Genomic DNA, 21,162 nt, shown 5'->3' with positions numbered 1-21,162 from the left:
TTAAATAATTATTGTAATAGTTTGCTAAAATTATGGATAAAATTAAATGTTAATATCCCAGATACCAATTTTACTTTTTTTTCTTACTTTCAGTTTTTCAGAAAGATTGATGTAAGACACACCCTGTGAAAAAAACGTTCCAGTTTATCCAAACTATTGGTCAGTATATTGGTATAAAATTGGAAGGAGTACTGGCATGAAAGTATTTTCTTTACCAATGTAAATTCAGATTTGAAGGTTTAAAGTATGGCTTCAAGTCTTAAGCATGTCTATAATATATATATATTTTTCTAATGTCTTTAAAATAACATTATCAGATTTTGATTCAAATGTTTCCAAATCCTGACTGGTGTTAGTTAATTAGTCTTAAAATCAGAGAGAAGAGCACAGAACTCTGGAAGAAAAGTATGTGTTCATGTAGGACCCCATGGCTAGTAAGAGGCAATAGAGGAAAAAAATCTTCCCCATTGGTCAAATATTTCTTATTATCTAATGTTTAGCTTTAATGAATGCATCATTTAAAAAAAAAAAAAAAAAGCAACATTCTGCAGGCTTACACTGATTCCACACACATGTGATTCAGTATGAGTTTTAGTTCATGTTTTTTCTAACTGGACTGGAATTAAACTAAAGTTGTAATATATACATATAAATATATATATACATTTATACATATACAGTATATATATAGGCATACAGTTATTGGGGCTGTCCGCCATCTCTTTGTTATCATAGGCTGCATGCGGGCCAGAAAAGGGGAAAGTCCTCACCAAAGACATCTACAGCTATAATCCTCTGCCTGTGACTTTGGCAAAAAAAAAAAAATGCCTTGAAAGGAAAACACAAATGATCCCCGTGCTCCACTAATGGTGAACCACGAGTGTCCCACAATCCCGTTGCAATATTGAGGTCTGGCGCAGGGGGGTGCAGTTCTCCGCCAGGTGCGCCTCCCTTCCTCCCTCCCTCCCGCACCTTCCCATCCCAGCGCTGCTGCTTTCTGGCTGTTCCATCGCCCTCCTCGCCGCCTGTGCAGCCCACTTATTCTTCTTCTTCTTCTTCTTCTTCTTCTTCGCAGGGGGAGCCGACTTGATGCGCATAATAAATCATCTCTGCAAGATTCCCTTTTCAAGTCCAATTTCAGACCTACGCGTGTTGGATTTGCGAGCGTAAACACAGGCGAGAGTCGAGCCTCTTAACCGGGGGATGTTTCGAATGTGATTCAGCACAGCAAACAACGTGGGTGTTGTGTGCTTGCGTGTGTGTGTGTGTGTGTTTTGGGGTTTTTTTTTTTTTTTTTTTGGTGGGGAGTGGAAGAGAAGGGAGGGTGGGAGGGGGGGGGGGGGGCAGCGATATGAAACGCGTGTGTTTATGCCTCCTGCGTTACCCCGTTATATGTGACTGACCACCGGCTCAGATCCGTTCACCTGTATGCGCGACCTTGCGATTGGGACTGAAATTTCTCCTGACAGTGTTTTCCATGGAGGATCCATCTGTCGCTTTATCCGCTAGGGCTCAATTTTGTTCCTGCTGGTCTCAAGATATTTCAAGATAAGAGGTAAGACACACACACGCACACACACACACACACACACACACACACACACACACACACACACACACATAATAAAAATAAATAATAAAGCTCACGAGCGCGCTTGGCGATGGTGAACGTGCACAAATACAGAAAAGCTTCAATTATTCACACCGTGATATTTATATGCTAAAACATTTATCCACTCTAACGGGCTCACGCATCGGCCTGTCTCGTCTGCTATCCCGAATTGGCCCCCATCAATTCCTGCTGCCATATATTTGATAATAATTGTTTATTTTAGACTGGAGTAACGTGACGTGCCCTCCCAACTGCAGCCAATTCCTCCACACTGAGTTGTCTGGTTGTGTGTGTGTGGTGTGTGTGTGTGTGAGGGGGGGGGGTGCATGGCATTCAGACACACAGGCACTGTATTTATTATAACAAGAAGTAGTTTTCAGCCATGCCTTTCTTTGTCTGTCTCTTTGATGCAGAGGTGCTGTTACATTACAGTGCATGGGTTTTTTTTAGGGCTCTATCTAACTGCTCCTGTGGTTCCTACCTGGTGTGATGCCACACTGCATCCCGGTTTCACTCCACCTCACCTTCTGAAAAATGTGTAGCTAGAGGCCAACACCAACACATTTGAAGGGCTAAATCAGCCTTGAGTGGACTTGGCATTGTTGTTGTTTGTGTGCGCTGGCTGATAAAAGAGAAAAAATGGATATGTGTAGGTGCACTCAAGGAACCTCCTCCTCTCCTCTAAGGTATTAGAAGGTAGGGGGAAAAAATATTCACCGCAAACCTTGAGAAGTGTCATAGCAATGATTGGCTTTATGCCTCCTGAGATACAGTAAGTGCTAAAGGTGTGCGCAGACACACACACACACACACACACACACACACACACACACAAATTTCCACCCTGCAACATTCACCAGGTAATTGCATACTGGTATGCCACAATGTCAGATGGAATATCTGTGATGAATGCAGCTCAGGCCTTCAAAGTAAGTACCCTCCCACTCTGCCAGCTGGGCTATTTGTTCAACCAGCATGTTACTTGGATGCAGGCGGAGTGTGATGGAGGTGGTAGATATCGTGATTATACATTTATTTTTTCGTGTCAGTTAACCCAGTGGTGTGTTGTTACAGAAAGGTACCCTCCTCGATTGAGAGTGATTCACCCTGCAAAGCTTTCTCTCCACCTTTTATCACCGTCATCGTTAGCACCATTATCCATGAGTACAAGCTGAGAAGGTGCGTGTGACTCTGAGTGTGTGTGTGTGTGTGTGTGTGTGTGTGTGTGTGTGTGTGTGTGTGCGCGTGCGTGCGTGTGTGTGGGTGGGTGCCTACATGCTTGTGTCTGTGTGTTCATGTGTGTCTTATACAGTACGCACACATGATATCACTGACAGAATTCTGTAACTCAGTGTTTTGCATTTGTAAATGATTTATTAGATCTGCATGAAAAATAAAGGAATAAATTTCATCAGCTGTTAGACGGTGCCATCCCTGACAAAACCCCATTACAAATGCAAACCAGAACATGCAAAGTCGACAGTAGTGTAATACCCACTGTACCTTCCACACACCAATCCTCAGTCCTGAGGTGCCAGCAGTTTGCACACTGTGGGCCTATCACTGAGGTATGGCATGCAGGGCTCTTCTTGAGAGGAAGCGTACCAATCCAATTTTGCAGACTTTGGGGGGAAGAAAAAGGACTGAGCAAACATGAAAGGTAGGGAAGAAAATCCTGGCTGAGACCCCACGTGTCTAATTTGACGTCCAGGCAGCTGACAAACAATTAGACCCTCCATAAGTAGCGTTCTGAACCAGGCTCGCCCCAGGATTAGGCCACAAATGAGCCACACATCACGGCTTATGTCTTCTAAATGGAAAGTGTGCGTGTGGAGGCAGGGTGTTACATGTGTTGTACACAGTGAGAAAGTGAGTTTGGTGTGTAGGTGTGTGTGGGTTGTGTGACATTTAGCGTGTGTTATTATCTGTGTATGCCCTTACTATATCTTCAACACTTCTCGGAAGAAATTTGTGTTTCCGTGTGTGCAGGCCCGCTCATTCATGTGCATGTTTTGATGCAGGTGCGCACTGATGAGACACAGATCTGCATATTACTCTGAACACGTGCATGTGCGTGTGACTGTTCTCTTAACTGCTGTGTTATTGCCGATTCTTCCGTTGTGTGTATGTTTGACATTTCATAATTGCATCATTACTCGCTCAGTCTCCTCCTGCAAGAAGTGGGTGCATTGCAATTTGCAACACATGCTACAAGCAGACAGACACTTGCCCTTGATTATGGACCTGGGTGGAATGGCTTCCTCATCAGGCTGTCTTGATTCACCCCAGCATGTGGGGAGACACATGCTGCTGTGGGTGAATCTAATTGATTGGATGGCTCCCAATTCCCAGGTCCAAGTCTCCTCAGGCAGCCAGAGTGAATCCGTCCAAGTGAAGGATGAGCTTAGGCGTTGGTCGCTCCCCTAATAGATTGGCATGGGCTTCCTCCCATATGCCTCTGGTATCACCCACAGAAATCTCCGGGTGCAAGTTGGCCGAGCCACGGGGCACAAAGTGACACCGCCTGCATCTTCACTGATTAGAAATGTGAGAACAGGCTGAAGAAATAAGACACATCCTGCACCAAACTCCACATCCAATTTTATCGTGATTACATTTTCACTACTAAAATTTACACCTCCCCTGTCTTCTCCGGGTGGATTATTAAAAGGCATAATGTTTAAAGTGGGATACAAAAATGTTGGGGTTTGCTGAGTTTGGCCTTTTTACAACAAATTTCTTGTTCCAACAGGTCAAGCTCCCCTCTCTCGGAGAACACGAGTGCCATTTCAAAGCTTATTGGATGAAAGTCTCATTTGCCCTTGGCTGCCAAAGATGACGTTGCCATGGAAACAGCTTCTACTGTTATCAATCATTGACTGTCTGGCAGGTAAACCACCTTTTTATATGAGTAATGATTCTTTCACGTTTGGACATTTACAGTTGCGGGATGATAGCTGAAGAGCCGAAAATCATGTCAGTGTCAGAGATGATAGGATGGACCCCGGTTTAAAGGAATACTCCTTAGTATTGACTTCCATTCACAACACGGACACAATACTCTCAATCTTCTCCACACCACCCTGTGATTGTAACCTACTGGAGAGACATTTGCAGTGTTTTCCTTGTCTTTTATACTTTATCTTTGGCACTTAGTAGAACAGTTAAGTAACACAACACACAGAGCAAAGGCTACCACTTCTGTTACTTGAAGAAATGTATGTGTTAATAATGAACAGAGAGCAAGGATTGCTTCTCTAGATTCACAACAAATTGGAATTTTTTAAAATATAAACTTCAATTTGCCAATGAATGCTGAAATATTTTTTTCCCTTCTTTTATCATATGAAAATACAATTGTATTGTGAGGTGACAGGAATGGTGCAGTGGTACATTCTGTTCATTTTGTTCTGTTTATTTGTTCTGTAATGTTCAGTCATTTCCCATTTTGAAAGGGTCTCCCTATTAGACCTGAATACCCTTTTTTGTCCAAAAGAACAGGGAATTATAGAGTCCGGATTCTATCAAAATAAAAAATAAAAAACTTTTTGTCGTTATACTCAGGCTGTTACTGTTTCTCTGACAGATTGTCTGGACAGTGGCTCATACCATGGTCCAAGATGGCGGATGGAGCCTGGTGACTTGTTCATTCCTGTCGACTCCATAGAAGAAGAAGCTACTCTGACCTGTGATGCTAAAGGAATACCACCTCCTCAGTACAGGTAAGATGCGGCTTATTATTTGAGGTTTTAAAAAATAAATGTATCAATTTGTGTTTACTGTGATTATTACAGGCCCAGTGTGGAGCATTGAGGAGACTCTAATGGCAGAAATGGAATATAATATTCAGAGGTATCATTAGTGAACAATCACTTGAAAATAAGAACTGCAATGTTTTTGTTACCTTAGAATGATCTGTTATTATATACAGAACCGCCATGTTTCTACTAAGTAGCAAGTTTCATGGTCACCATATTTTCTACTACACATGCTTGGAACGATACGGTGTAATCCACAACTACGCTGCTGGATGCCACTAAATCCTACACACTAAAGTATAAATGAAAATTTGATTTACAAATCAATAATCCCCAAATCCGTCTGAAAACTGGATTTTAAAAATACCATTTGCAGTACAAAAACTAGTTTAGTAAGAAGTAATGATCACCATTTATTGCTTCTTTTGTGAGAATTTAGAGAGACTCTTAATCAGCAGCTAACGTGCACTTTCCCCTTATTCTTCTCTTCACTTTCATTACTGAAAGAATTTTATGAGTTGTCAATGTCAAAAGAGGACCTTGCTTAATGTTAAGTACTGTGATCTGTGCAGGAAACATAATTTGGGGTCTGTGGCGTATAAAAATCTGTTGAAAACTACCAGCTTAAAGGAGAATTTGAAATAGTATCTGGTGCAAAGCAAAACAAATCTTTAAAAACCCCAAAGTATATATAGATATAGACATATTCTTTATGCAACTGTCAACCTGGCCACTTTATGTAAAGCACATTTCAGTAATTTACAGTACCGTAGGGATATAAATATACACATATATACACATTATGGTTTTACTGATTCCTATTGACTTACACGCCTCCAATCTGGCTCTTGTTTTGCCAGATATTATCTTAGTGTCACATGTAGCATCTCAATGCACTTTCTCCCTTTATTAAAAAAAAAATACCATGAGACAGTTGCAGGTTGCTAGACACCAGTTGGCACCAACAGGCATTGATTACAAGTGTCTTTGGTGTTCAGCAGTGGATTACTGCAGCACAGACAAACTGAATGATAGTGGTGTGAAGTACGTATGCTCATTATTTCAGGCTTTTCACATTCCTTGCCTAAGACCAGGTATTTCTATGTACTGATTAAAGGTGAGATGAGCATGTTTAACGTGGTGTCTTGTCAAGCTGGCTGTGCTAGGCTCTACATGCCCTCAGCACTTCTCTGGCTCCTCTCTTGAAGTGTAAATGGGATCATACTGCTCCCTCCCCCTTTCCTCTCTTTTCTTCCTTCCCCTTTCCTCTGCCAGTCCTGTCACTCATAAAGAGATGAGACATTCATCGTATGCACACTGTAGCAGCATTAAAAACTCACAGGAGAAAGGCACATCCTGTGTAGAAAAGCATCTTCTCCATGGCGGGTCGTAAAAGCGATGCAGTTTTAAAGATCTAAACAGAAGGTGACTTGTCTAACCTTTTCCCGACCTGAGGTCTGAGGCCTGTGGCTCTGGACCGCAGGATCATCTGAAATACTCAAGCTTCTCCGTGGTTAGATGGTCAGACGACATATGTTTACAAAATGAGTTTCAAGCAGAGTAATTGAGTTTTGGAGTTGCTATTCAATCACCTGCCGAATGTTCAGGGCACCACTGAACAGCAGAGGCACTTCAGAGCAGGTCAAAGAGAGGTGAAAGTGGTGACTCAGGGATAAAGAGCTGAATGCATATGAGTGGACACAAACACCTAAACACAAACGGGCACGTATCGCTAGCCGGTGCAATCCTTTAGGTATTTATTGCAGTCTCTCGTGCTGTTTCGCCCGAGGAAGTATTGTTAATTTCAATACATGCATAAACGCAGCTATCAGTTATAAGTGTCTAGAATATGGCAGCAAGCCCTCATCAACATTCAATACTTTGGATGTATTCTTTAAGAAATAATTCTGAAAGCTAGACTCTAAAGCGTTTGGAAAGTTGCCCATTATGGCCTCCATGTCTTTCATTTCCTCTTAAGGAAAGCAGAATAGAAAAATGTGGCTGAAGGAAAAAAATATATTTTCTGTGCTTTCAGAAAAATGATGGAACATTCTTGAAAAGTGCTCCGTCCTTGAACCCGTCCACGCTCCATTTTTGAAAAGCAGTTAAAAAGTGTTGCGGTGGTAGACAAAGAGTCTTTTCTTGCTAAATAATAGGACTTGTTTGAATCAATGAATTAACCTCATGTTTTCAAGAGTTCTGTATGTGTTTCATTTATTTGATAGCGGAATCTGAACCTGCTACACAAAGATTTTTCTTTTTTAATTCCTGTGCCAGCTAAGTGTGGGATAGATGTAATGGAAGGTGAAAAGGAGCATAAAAGGCATCTTTTGTTACATCAGCCCGCTGTTACCTCTTGCCAAGTGATAATGTTATGTCCTAATGAGAAGTCAAAGGTGGAATAATGTCACATTATGTAAATATAATGTGACAGAGAAGAGGTGATTATGGTTAAGACTGATGATAATATCTAGGATGGCTTCTTAAACCTTTATCTTCTGCTTCCTTTAAATAGCAGAGGACAGCTTTGTGTATGATACTCTAAGATTAAACTTTAATGATCCCTGTGGGGAAAATGGGATAGCTGCGGCAGCAAATAGTCATAGAGCCAAATAAAGAAAAATAGAATGAAAACAGAAAAATACAATATAAATAAGACATTTGCATAAAACACATAACCAATAACACTATAACATGTAATGTAAACAAATGACTTAGTCATATGGACATTGCAGCATTATTCGCTATTAGATTACAGGCCCAGGAAATATGCAGCAAACATGAGACATATGCATAATATGATACTAGGAAGCATTTATGAAACATACTAAACTTGCAATTTGTGAAAATGTCAGTTGACAAGAAGTTAGGACGGTAAAGAAAACAAAAATGTGACTAAGACTACAGAGGCCCTTTCTACGTTACTCTTTATGACTTGTGTCAGGAAAGTTTGGGAACTGCAGGAGAAGAATTAATGACTAAAACCACAACTGTAAAGTTAATTCTGTTCATGCTTCGAGCCTGTGAATTCCTCGGCACCAGCACAAATATACAGTAAATTATTCTTACTTCAAGTGACTTACTACAGTGAGTTGTGTTCTCAGCTCACCTCCTGTCAGACCACCTTGGTTGGTAGGAAGAAATGGACAGTGCGTTTTGCCAGGGACTGATGGTGTCTTTGCCCCCACAGATGGTCATTGAATGGGACTCTCATAAATCTGGGCCTGGATCGCCGGCGGCGTCTGTCTGGGGGCAACCTCATTATAAGCAGTCTGGACCGCTACCAGGATGTGGGGATGTACCAGTGTATGGCGTACAACACTGTAGGAGCTATCCTCAGCAGGAGAGCAAGTCTGCAGTTTGCCTGTAAGTTGTAGTCAGTTTTTTGTCACTTTTGTTTTACTAAGAAATGGCATGGAAGTGTAACTGCACTTAGCAAATAATGCAGACGCACAGCAAACTGGGTGGGCTGTATTTGCAATATTTATCAGAGTGCTGCAACGTTGGTGTGAAAGTACATTAAATGGGAGCGAGGCTGAGTGTGACGACTGTTTACTTGTGCTCATACATGCAAACTAAGACTTTTTGTCGCTCAGCTCGGTCAAAAGTCATTGGTGTTTTTTCGGATGTACTCTGGGGCAAATGTAGTCTAACTAAATTGCTTAAGTAGTGTACGGATCTGAAAGGACTAAAGCCTGAAGAAACACAACTGTAATTTGACTAGAACAATAATATGCCTGTACTAAATATGAGTAGAAGAAATAGTGCAAACATTGCTGTATATTACAACTGCATTGCCACAAAATGTTTTAGTTAGACTGTATACAAAACTCTTGAATTCTTATTGAAACCTTGAAGCAAACAAATAAAGAAACAAAAAATGACTATTTTTGTACTGTTCATTAAGGCTTCTATTCATGCACATCACAACAAAGACATCTTTTCACACCTCCTCTCTTCTCTTGGTGGTATCTGGCCACGTAGATTATTTTTGGTTGTATCTGACAAGCTTTTAAGATAAGAAAATTGAATAATGACATTCAATGAACTCACCAACAATGCCTCTTTCCAGAAGTAACGTCCTGGTTACACTTGATAATCCCTTTCACTATTAACACACCTGAATTCTATCTCTCAGCATTATTTGGATGTGAAGCTGTAAATATAATAATACTTGTTTAACGTGCTATAACTTCAGTTAGAACAACCAACCACATCACATGGTATTATTAAGTATTTATTTGAAATACTTTGTATTAAAAATTGTGTTTTTAACTTATTCTTGTTATGTTATTCTCCTGTTTTGGGATGCAGCCCATCCTATCATGCAATGCTCATGTGGTTCCAGAGCTTTCATAGACGTGTACACGACTGGAATCATAGCCTGTTTTTTGTCTAGTTCCCAAGTCATAAAATTTATATCTAACATCTAATTTAGGCCGGGGGTACAAACTTCTGTACTGCATTTCGGTGTTTTACAAAACCCCCTCATACATACGAGCTCTTCTGTGTCCCGCCCTGCCTCTATCTCTCTCTCAGGCATTGCAGAAGTGCAATTCTCATGACGATTTCCTTATGGGCTCGTGTCAGTGTCTTGCTGAAAGCTTTTACTCAGCCCTGTTCCTCTCTGATATGTGAGATCCTGAGGTGATCTTTCTTTTCATTTCTTTTCCCCCCTCAGACTTAGATCATTTCAAAGTCCACACCAGAAGCGCAGTGTCAGTCCGAGAGGGACAAGGAGTGGTGCTGCTTTGTGGGACGCCCACTTCCTCAGGAGGTAAACTCTCTGGCCTTCTCTCGCAGTTATTTAAAGTTCTAGTGAGGTGCTTTAACAAGATAAAAGTCAAATCTTGCCACTATTGATTAGCCTTTTTTATAATCACATTTAATATCACGTATATGGTACCCATGATCTGTGTCTTTTTTACATTTCTAGACCTTACGTATGCATGGGTCTTCAATGAGTACCCCTACTTTGTTCAACAAGACAATCGGCGTTTCGTCTCCCAGCAGACAGGAAACCTTTACATTGCCAAGGTGGAGCCCTCTGACGTGGGTAACTACACTTGCGTAGTGATGAACAGCATCACAAAGGGCAAAGTTCATAGCTCGCCCACGTCTCTGATCCTCAGGACAGATGGTAAGACCGCAGCTTATGGCCATGATGTGACAAGTATGCCTTTCAGCCATGTATTCAGGACCTTTTCTTTTAAGTTTGCTTTAATCATCATACTAGCATGAGTACTCTTTGTCCTCTTGTCGTGCCTCACCGTAGTTGAGTCACTGAGTGCTAATGCCTGTAAGTAAATAGTTGCTCCTCAATGTAGGCCAGCAAACAAAGCACCCAAATCTCTTCTTTGCTGACTTGGCTTTCTTATAATTCGCATTCCCTTTAAAAGCTTTCCCTGTGCTTTCACATGAATTCTCGGGCCGGTTCTCAGTGGCCTGTTGTTCTTTTCTCTGTTACGCTTTCATGGAAAGATTGAATAAAGATTGCCTTCGGGAATGAATTAAACATAAGCCATACGTCACTGGACCATTACATTGAGTGTTCTGGTGGCTCAACCAGTTAGTTTCCACTCAGTGTACTGTACATGTAGCTGCATAAATTTAAATCCTATCGTATCGCTTTCTGATCCTGGTCTCTTCCCTGAATACTGTTATTAATACTAAAATACCAAAGGTTGGGGACTGGCCACTCAAGCTTTGAAATAATAGATAAACAGCCAGACTAGCTGAAAAAAGAAGATTTCCTATATACTCTGTCTATTCCAGAAGAAGAGATTTGAATTATTCCTTGCTGGTATTCCACTGTACTCCGGCGACTGCACACTTAAATGATGTACTACTTTGAGTTTACCCATGAGAGAATGTTTGCTCATGTGTCTTTTATTTCTCCTCTGTTAGTTTTACAGTGCTATTGTTTGGTCCATAATGCATGCCATATTGCTTGTAAGTCATGAATAATGGAAGACTGAGCAAGTTCCTGTGCTTGCTCTTCATAGGAGTGATGGGAGAATACGAGCCGAAAATAGAAGTTAATTTCCCAGACAATGTACCCGCCGCAAAAGGATCAACAGTTACGCTGGAGTGTTTCGCCCTTGGGAAGTAAGCTGGATTCCTTGAAGCATGTTTTCAATCTTCTGCTGTCTTTCATTCCAGATGAGGAACCTTCGGATTTCTATATAGTAAAGTTACTGTGGCAATTACATTTCTTGAGTGTGGCATCAAGCCATGATTGTTGTTGGTTTGAGTTAACTCTAAGCCATTCATCCATAAAAAATAATAATACAGTGAATAGGCTTTAAGCTCCATCAAACACTTTATTGCAGGATTATTACAGACACCTGCAACAATCTAAAAAATTTCAAAGGAACTTGAGTCATGACTTTCTGCTGAGGGTTTACTTCCTCTGTCTCATCCAGCCCAGTCCCAGAGATCACCTGGAAGAGGGCTAACGGCGTCCCCTTCCCCAGCAAAGTCAAAATGAAGTACTCGAATGCTGTGCTGGAGATCCCCAGCTTCCAGCAGGATGATACAGGCGGATACGAGTGTGTGGCTGAGAACAAGATGGGCAAGAACACAGCCACTGGTCGTCTGGCCTTCTATGGTACTTTTAAGACTTTTGTTTCTAATTTAAAGTTACTACAAGAAGTTTCAAACTGGTTATGAAACAGTCTCAATTTAATACATATGCCTCTATATGACCTATATAAGCAAACAAGACCATCAGCGAGAAGATATATAGGCTTATTTCTATATATTTATTCTTAATCAGCCACAAGGTCCAATGTATGGCACACAGACCAGAAGAGCTGATGTTTTTATTTTCCCAGGCAAAGATTTGCCGTGAGTAGTACGTAGCCAATTAGAGGTCTTTTCTTATTTATTTTGTGGCTATGGCTGATACTGGGGAAGGATCAGCAAAGAGAAAAGGGAACAGTGATAGAGCATGGGCGAGAACATGATGGTATGTAATATGTGTTTGCCTACAGCTGTTAGTCTGCACTTTAGCATATAATGCAAATGGCTGTGTACATGATTCTGTTCTATTGTATATTAACCAAGCTATATCTTGCTATGAAGACATACAATGACTAGGGGATATTGATAACTTTAGCTTTCTCAACAAAATGACTATTAACAGCAACCAAACCTGCAAGTTGTAGGCTTATATGTAACCTAGGTGCATGAATGAAGTTAACTTTGTTTCACCATCATCACATACAGTTATTAATCTTACATAGCCACAAGTAGATACATTATCTCATTGCTATGCATCCTGCAAACAGCTGTGTTTAAAAAAGAAAAATGTTATAAATTAAAAATAAGTTGCATCTTTCTTTTGCTCTCCTCCAAAACCAGTTTAGGATCTTTACGACAGAATGCTACCACTTTTGTCTACAGGGGCCGCAACACAAAATAAATGTTCCTTGTAGTAACTCTAATTCTGTTTGTGTGTGACATCAAGAATTGGTTAAGTGGTTAAGAATCTTTATTTGGTAATATAATAATAATAATTTCAAGAGCTATATTGTCCTATACACAGCCTTCTTTTTCTCCAAATAAAAAGCACTGTTGGTTTTAATTTTATTGCAATTTCTTTTACATTTTTGGGTTCTTGGCTTACTTCAGCCGTGAATTTTGTGAGAGAGGGAAAATGACACTTGTGAAATTGGAGTTGACGGTATGTACAGTGCCTGCGAAGTGAGCTGTGCTTATTATGGGCACAACACTCTACCCATGAAAAAATCCTGAAAAGCTGTAAATATGTAAGAGGTAAGATGCAGGGTGAGCTGTGTGCTGCATGGGAAACGCACAGGGATGATGTTTATTAGACACAGAATTTAGGTGACAGGTTGAGGTGAGCGGTGGTGTCGGGTGCACTTTACCCGTCATGAGAGCTTCCTGCTTTGTGGCGCAGTCTGTGGTGCTAATCTTGAGTTGCCACTGGCTGCTAACATATTTAAGTGATGAAACTGAGTGATACCCTGCATTCACTCTTCTCTCGTCTATCATCTTTTAACACAAACCCATTCTCCAAATGTTTTTTTTTTTCTTCTAAGATGTCTACTTATTTGAGCTGTCAATCAGCGCCTTGCTTTCCTTTGAACTTATTTTGGATGCGCCATATTTAATGAGATCATTCTGCTCCTTCAAAATCTGTCCTCCTGCTCCCCGGCAGATATTTCACTCGAGTGTATTTCTGTTCCCCGCAGCCAAGCCTCAGTGGATTCAGGCCATGAAGGACACGGCCCTGGCCATAGAGGAGAGACTGTACTGGGAGTGCCGGGCCAATGGAAAGCCGAAACCCTCTTACACGTGGCTGAAAAATGGCCAGCAGCTACTCTCAGAGGTGAATTACTGCCTGTCTCCTGCTACCTACCAATATTTCATTTTAAAGACTTAATCTTCAGCTTCAGCTCATCTTTTCATTTTAGAGAGCCTGGCGTCTAACGCATTGCTGTTTTTCCAAGTGTAATTTAGAGTGAGATGAGAGGAGAGTGTAAACATCTTGCTGAGGTGTGCCAGTGATGAGACATGGATGTAACTGTCTCTTATTCTGCTCTACCTTGGTAGATTACACAGTCTTAGAGAGTGGATCAGTGTAGTCCCTGGGAGATTGCTCCATTTCATCTGAATGGAGTCACTAGTTGTTTTTCATTATTCATGGTGCATGTTTAAGCTTCTCCAGATTTAGGGACAATGGGCTTAATCTTCTGTGAAATATACTGTATATACCAGCACACCTTACTCCAGACCACCAGAGAAATTGTGTGTATTTTCAGGGCCAGAGCTTTGAACTTGATTTTCTTTCATTTAATAATGCTCAGGGCAAAGCTTCTTCTTTTTAAGTTAGACTGCAAATATAACCTGTCTGATGTTATTATTAAAAAGACATTTTGTAAATGTCATTCATTAATTTAAATTTCAAGAATATATTCACTGTTGCAAGATTTAGAATATGATTGGCATTTGGACCATTAAAGGTGCAGTATTATCTAGTTTTCATGATTTCCGGTTTCGGATATACAGCATGTGACTGTTGTGTGTGTACATACCTTTATTAAAATTATATTGAGAATCAATGTGAGAGCATCATCCTCACAGGCAGAAACAGAAACAATTGAGATTGGACTGATGCGTTTAGTTCTATGGATTATGTAATACAATAACCTCAGATGTAACACCTCAGACAAAAATCTGTAAATCTTTCATAAAAAATGTTTGATGATGCGTTTATATGGGAACAAATTGAACTTTTATGACAGGCTAATAATGAATTTAGCCACACGGACACAGATTTTGCAAGCTTACCTTTAAATGCAGGATATTGGTCCTGAAACCATCCATTTAGAAACCGTTTCAGGACCAACTGGTGCGCTATAAATACTGGTTTACGTGGTGGTGTGAACAAGCATAGTTAGAAAACAAAAATATAGTTTGTTCTCTGACTGTGATTCATTCTCTGCAACATAATCCTGATTTGATCTGTGCCCATTGACACAGCCTCTAACCCAATCCAATGCTTATTGAGCTTTGCCAGAGCATGCTGAGCAAAGCAAAAGCTACCTTTAAGTCTTCGGCCATAATTGCTTTCTTTCATCCCTTTCTTCACAGGACAGAATCCATGTGGAGGATGGAGTCCTGTCAGTGTCAGCGCTGACACTATCTGACGCCGGCATGTACCAGTGTGTGGCTGAGAATAAACACGGCGTCATATATTTTGCTGCTGAACTAATGGTTTTAGGTAGGAATGGCATTTATCTCTCGATTAAATCATTGTTGCCAAAGAATCTTAAAGGTCAACTTACTGTCATTCTTAAAGGTTGTCTGGATTAGCAGATAATGGGGTCAGTGAGGGTGGTTTTGTGGGGCCAAACACATTTAAAAAATAATTTTTCCCTTGGTGATATCCTGATTTACTTTGATGTTATGGTGAGGATGGGGTGATGGATACAGAATTCCCAGTTGAACAGTAAAGATCTTCTGTAGAAAAAGCAATTAAAAAGACTTTCTTAAATCCATTGTATACGTAGAAAATGTAATTAAAAAAGTGATTTGATTTTATATTTATTTGATTCCCGTTACAGATGTTTAAAATGTCTGTCTCCATTACTTTACCATGTGATGATTTCCAAAGATCAAATTGAAGCATGCTTCAGATGCCCTGTGAGATTTGCTGCAGTCTTGTACTAAAGTCAGTTTACTGTTTCCCATCAGCCTCTCCCCCAGACTTCACAGGGAATATCCTCAGAGCTTTGCTCAAAGCCAAGGCAGGAACTACAGTGACTTTAGAGTGTAAACCCCAGGCCTATCCCATCGCCAGCATTTTATGGAAGAAAGGAAACCTGCCTATCCACACCAATGACAGGTAATGACTGAACTGAAAGTTGCTGCACGTGTTCTGAAAACGCTTTTATGATGGCATAGCAAGAGACTGATGGCTGTTCAAAGTAGTGATAGTAATGCACGCACATATCCAATTCAGTATTTTCTCTGTGTAGATAAGAGAGCAGGTGCATTATTCATCCCACCTGCGCCCCTTTTCAGGCCTTGTTTGGTCTAATTGATCAATATTCACTGCACATATACGGACTGCTTAACTCCTCGATGTCCATGATCATGCAGAACATTGACATGTAGACAGATCCAGAATCAGACTTTAACAAATGATTGGTTGCTCTTGCAAATTAGATTGTAAGCTGCCTCCTCTGTTTGTACTCTCCTATAGGATCACACTCTCTCCAGATGGAACACTGAGGCTCGCCAACGTGAGCAAATCTGACGCAGGCAGCTATACATGCTTCGCTCGGAATAGATTTGGCATGTCGAGTACAACGGGAAGGCTCCTCGTTACGGGTAAGCTCCGCTCTTAAATAGCAGAATGTTTGGGCGTCCCACTTAGTAAGCAGAATTTATTGCTCAGTATGGATTAACACAGAAGAGAGCTACTGTACCGCAAGGACTTGAGTCAATAACTGGTGGGCAGAAAACAGAAACAAACTTTAGGTTTTTTGCTCCGAGGAGTGCTTAAAAACTTTGGGTTGGCGCTCTCCTTGAGGGGCTAAACATCCTTGCATAATTAAGTAACATCCTTAAATGTCTTTAGATTCATTTTTAAAAGTTATTTGCGTATATTGATTCATCTGAGGAAGGGCGTAATTGTTACCAACACTCAATTGCAACTTCAAAAAAAAAAAAAACCTCTTGTCTTTCAGCTTCATTTTATTGAGTTGTTTTGTTAGGCTGCATTTTGCAGCGGCTGCAATAATGCACTTGGAAGGTGTTTGAGAAAATACTTGATCATTGTTTTCCTCAAAGCAGTTGAAACAACCACTTTACTGCAACAAATGAAAGTGCCCTGAGTGGAAGCAATGAAAGTGAGGAGGTGTTACAGATGCTGCTATTGTTGAGCGCGTGTTTCCAGTAGAATGATAGTTGCGTGCTCTCTTATTGGTTTTATTAATCTGCTGAACGCTATTGTCTGACGCAGTAAGTGCCAAGGCCAGTTATGTTTTTAAATGACTGTTTTTCAAGGCCATAATGCAGTCAGTGACACAGAGCCATGACCCAGACATTGATTATTACTGGCTTAAGAACACAGGGGACACTTTTAAAAAAAATTTATCCCTTGACAGCCTGCACAAGGTAATATGTAAGAGTGCAAATCCTCTCCCTTTGTGTTGTACCTTCTTTATTTGATTCTGGCAGATTCATTATCTTGACTTTTGAAGCACAGCCGACTTAGCCAAACGATTTGCTATTGTAGACTTTGAAGCAGTACCCCTCATTTTTGTTCTGGATGCACAGAGAAGCCCATTACATGAAGTTTTATCTGATCCATAGTGTATTGTAATTGCTATCAGGATTTCAGAAGATTATTCTAGCAGTGTCAGCCTGGAGTATTAGGCCATTTTAGTACTGGCAGGCTTCATGTTATCACATTATTCGACTGAGACTTTCATGAGACCTTCCTTTATATAGATAATACTGCTCTGTCTGTGACTTAGTGTATTACAGAGCATGCTCTAGTCTAGTGTGTCTCTATTTTAGAAAATCAACAAAGCACTGCTCATCTCATTGCAAAGAAAAGTCTCATGGTCTGTGCGAGATTGGCAGCCGCCCAGGTCAGACATGACTACTGCTTACAATTTTTTTTTTTTTCTGGGGCAGATCCAACCAGAATCACCCAGGGGCCAGTGGACATGGAGATCATTGTGGGCGAGAGCATCGTGTTACCCTGTCAGGTCGCCAGTGACCCCGTCCTTGACGTTTCTTTCTCCTGGGCTTTCAACGGACAGCTCATCGCCAAGGGAGACAGTCACTTTGAGCTAGTGGGTGGGGTGAGTGACCCGCAGTCATACTTCTTCAGAACGTGCGAATGGGCAGTTGGCACCTCTTCCCATCTCGCTTCGCTTCTTCCCTGCCATTAGTTAAAAGAGACAGCTTGTGGTTTGACATCATGGACAGATTCACTGTGGCTAGTTTTGCTGCAACGGGTGTGAAACCATCCATTTCGCAATTCTAAAAGTCTCCTTGGAGGCACGATAAGCTGCAGGAATGTGAAAGTCTTTGGAAAGAAGCGCCATTAGATCCTTCAACCCCCTCTAAGCTTCCAATTGTACTGTTGTGAATGGAAACATGGCGTTTGCTATGTCAAAGTACACTTCCTACATAAAATTCATCATGTAGGTAATGCGTTAGTTGCTCAGCCATTGTGACAGGTTGTCATATTTTTGAGTACACTTCTCCTACTGGAGCTCAGCCTTCTGAAGTAATCTATTTTTTAAGACTTTTGGCTGGTCTTGAATTCTTTTCAAATCCTACTCTGACATAGCCTGCTGCACAGCTCCTTATAACAGAAAGGGGATACACATCATTAGAGGTGTCTTTTAAAGGAATGAAAGCATGGCAGAGCCCCAAATGACAAAACACTTTCAGAACACCCTTGCTCCCTTCCAGATTAACCATTCTTCCTGTGTGTGTTTGACTGACAATGTTCTTATCTGAAAAGAGACTCCTTCCCCAGAAATGCAAGAATGTCCCCAGACCAGAGAGATTATCAACTTAACTTTGCCGCTTCAAGGAATTTAATTTCCATAATTAAACCGCGTTGGCTCTACTGCCACATTTCCCTGCCAATGCCAACGATTTCACCACTAATTTACCATTTGCTGCTTATGGGTGTCCTCTCAGATGAGAATCTAGAGGGGCTTTTCCTCCTCTCCAATTAAGCAAAAACTGACTGAACTCAGTAGTAACAAATTATTATTTGTGTATTTCCTTGCAACAGGTCTTGGAGGTCATGGCAATGACCTCTGCAAAAAGAAAGTGAAATAGCCGAGACCTGGTCAAACACAAAAACTCTATTTGCTGCATACAATTTTTTTAATTCTGGCCTTGATCCTGTTCACCTGAGCTCATATTGGACAGGAGAGTGTGACTAAGACGTTCTGTCATATTCCAAAAAAATTTGATTATGTTTGCCTTTATGGCTTTGACTGCAAGAACTGTCAAGAGATCTGTGAAAACTATTTTTGGTGTAAAACATCTTTTTAAAAACGGGCCTTATTTTCCTCCGCAGAGCTCTGGCTGAATAACTGCAGGATCTGCAAACATTTACTGCACCTTATATATGCTTCACTACATTCTTTAATAAGCTGTCACAATGTCTGTTATCTTTCATGCTACATAAAGCTTTTTTCCTCCTTGGTAGAGAACAGCAGGAGATCTGATGATCAGGAACATTCAGCTTTACCATGCTGGCAAATATATCTGTGTGGTGGACACGGACGTGGAGAGCCTGTCAGCCGTGGCTGTATTGATTGTGAAAGGTAAGAAAACCTTCTCTCGCTCTGCTCAGTCACTAATTAAAACAGGGCTTACAGCCAGGATTGTTTCTGGGTTGCTCTTTTAAAAAAAAGGGAAATTAAAAATCTAGACTTAGCTGTATATAGCAAATGGACTACACTTTGGTAACGCTTTTCTACCTAGGACAAAGTGCTTTACAATTTGCCCCTCATTCACCCATTCACACACCTATGGCAGCAGAGCCACACAAGGTGCTGGCCTGTCAGCAGCAATTTTGATTTCAATGTCTTACTCAAGGACACTAGCTACAATAGCTGTAAAGTAGGTGATAGATGTGGCCACAACAAAAAGATGTCTGTATTCTGTACCGATTACCAAATAAAGCTGTGTTGCAAAAAATAAAGGTAAAAGAAGAAATTTGGAGATATTATATGGATGTGCTTTACTGAGCATATAAAGAATGCAGACTGTCAGGGCGTATAATGTTCATTTAGGCTTTTAAACTGAAATGGGTTTTGTTTCAGCCGGTGATTGCAGTGCCACCAAAATGCCCATATTCTCATGAAAATCATTCTGGATGTCATCAGAGAGCACACAGTTTTTATGTCCTGCTTATTTCTAGTAGCAGTTGCTTGATTACATCAAATAGAAGAGGCTTGCTTTCCTTTCATATTGCACTCAGGGATGTTTGTGAAAGTAGAGAACTTGACAAAACTGTGTTGAAATATAGGAATATCAGCTTTTTCTCTCTCTTTTGTAATGACCAATTTCCAATACTGTTGCAATGTACTTGACAGTGTTATGTTTAGATGCCTGTCGGTGCTCACTCATGCAGTATGTATAGCTCCAGAGAGGCACTATCGTCAAGAACTACATCTCGCAGCACAAAATAGAGCAACTTTTTTGATGTGTTTCAGGGAGTTTGTATTGCATGCAGGGTGAGAGGAGGGATGTTCCTGGCTTTGATCAATACACCAAATAGGCCAGCAAATTGACTCTACGTGTATACGTTAAATGTCAGATGAAGTGAGGCATGATTTTAGTGTCAAGATTTGAAATGGTTTGGATCCATATGTTTATTTTGTAAGGATACCCACCAGTGATTCAGCTTGGCATGTTGAAAATCTTTTAGGCAAATCACATTAATAAGCGCTCCTTTCCAAATGACTGCAGACTAAGTGGAAATAAGGCTGTTTCTCAAGTAGAAGCAATATCAAGGCTATGGAAATGGATTGGCCCCTGTATTGACTGGAGAGAAACATGTCACTGACTCAGATGCAGTGCATTATTTACACTTCCTGCTCACGGCAGCTGTCATAGATGCCTCATTGCTTGGATCGAATGGCTTCAAATGTTGGGCCACAAAGCATGAAGCTGAATAGAAAACCAGTCACGGAGGGCGAAGAATAACTGTACTTGCACAACTGCAGACCTCTAACAAACACGTTTACTTGAATATTATTTTCCAATCTAGCCGCTGGCCAGTCATTATCCTTTCACCTGTTTATAAAACCCATTAAGGACACAAGTAACTTTCAATCACTGTGTCAATAACGCCACACTAAGCACTTACAGTATATGAACCACCCAAGATACAAGCCGTCCACACGCAAATTACAAAGAAACATCACTTACCTCCAGAGGTATCTAGCCATGTAAGTGGTTTTGCATTTATTTGCCCCAGTTGTGACATATTCATCTCAGTATAATAGACAATAATCAGTGGTGGATTGAGTCCTCAGATCCTTTTCCCAAAGTAGTCAGTGATTCTAATCCAAAAACAAACTTGTCATTTTAATATAGAAGTCAGGCAGTAATCTGGCTTTTTCCATTATTATGTGATTTTATGCTGCACACGGCATGAGTCTGCAAACAGCAGGGCACAGTGAAAAGAGTTACCTCACTTAGAAGTTGGAGGTATTCAGCCTATTGCCTGCAGCTCTTGATCTAACAGTTCACTGTGGCTGCTCATTCTTG

At 40.8% G+C, this 21,162-nt stretch overlaps 1 protein-coding gene across 2 annotated transcripts in view; it reads left to right on the top strand.

Moving 5' to 3' along the window:
* Positions 1–1,346: 1,346 nt before the first annotated feature.
* Positions 1,347–21,162, top strand: part of cntn3a.2 (contactin 3a, tandem duplicate 2) — a 35,332-nt gene continuing 15,516 nt past the window's right edge. The window contains exons 1-15 of one of the 2 annotated variants that reach the window (XM_051425319.1): positions 1,347–1,555; positions 2,687–2,791; positions 4,365–4,502; positions 5,199–5,334; positions 8,561–8,736; positions 10,052–10,147; positions 10,307–10,510; positions 11,376–11,478; positions 11,796–11,980; positions 13,590–13,726; positions 14,992–15,121; positions 15,595–15,745; positions 16,106–16,233; positions 17,548–17,717; positions 19,091–19,208. In XM_051425319.1, the coding sequence (XP_051281279.1) occupies positions 4,448–4,502; positions 5,199–5,334; positions 8,561–8,736; positions 10,052–10,147; positions 10,307–10,510; positions 11,376–11,478; positions 11,796–11,980; positions 13,590–13,726; positions 14,992–15,121; positions 15,595–15,745; positions 16,106–16,233; positions 17,548–17,717; positions 19,091–19,208 (1,789 nt within the window). In that variant the 5' untranslated portion in view covers positions 1,347–1,555; positions 2,687–2,791; positions 4,365–4,447. The remainder of the gene's footprint in view (positions 1,556–2,686; positions 2,792–4,364; positions 4,503–5,198; positions 5,335–8,560; positions 8,737–10,051; positions 10,148–10,306; positions 10,511–11,375; positions 11,479–11,795; positions 11,981–13,589; positions 13,727–14,991; positions 15,122–15,594; positions 15,746–16,105; positions 16,234–17,547; positions 17,718–19,090; positions 19,209–21,162) is intronic. The other variant, XM_051425318.1, reaches the window with a different exon arrangement.

The sequence above is a fragment of the Dicentrarchus labrax genome, unplaced genomic scaffold (assembly GCF_905237075.1).
Source record: "Dicentrarchus labrax unplaced genomic scaffold, dlabrax2021, whole genome shotgun sequence".
Lineage (NCBI taxonomy): Eukaryota > Metazoa > Chordata > Actinopteri > Moronidae > Dicentrarchus > Dicentrarchus labrax.
Note: the sequence above shows the minus strand (reverse complement) of the source record. Positions and strands in the feature narration are given on the sequence as shown.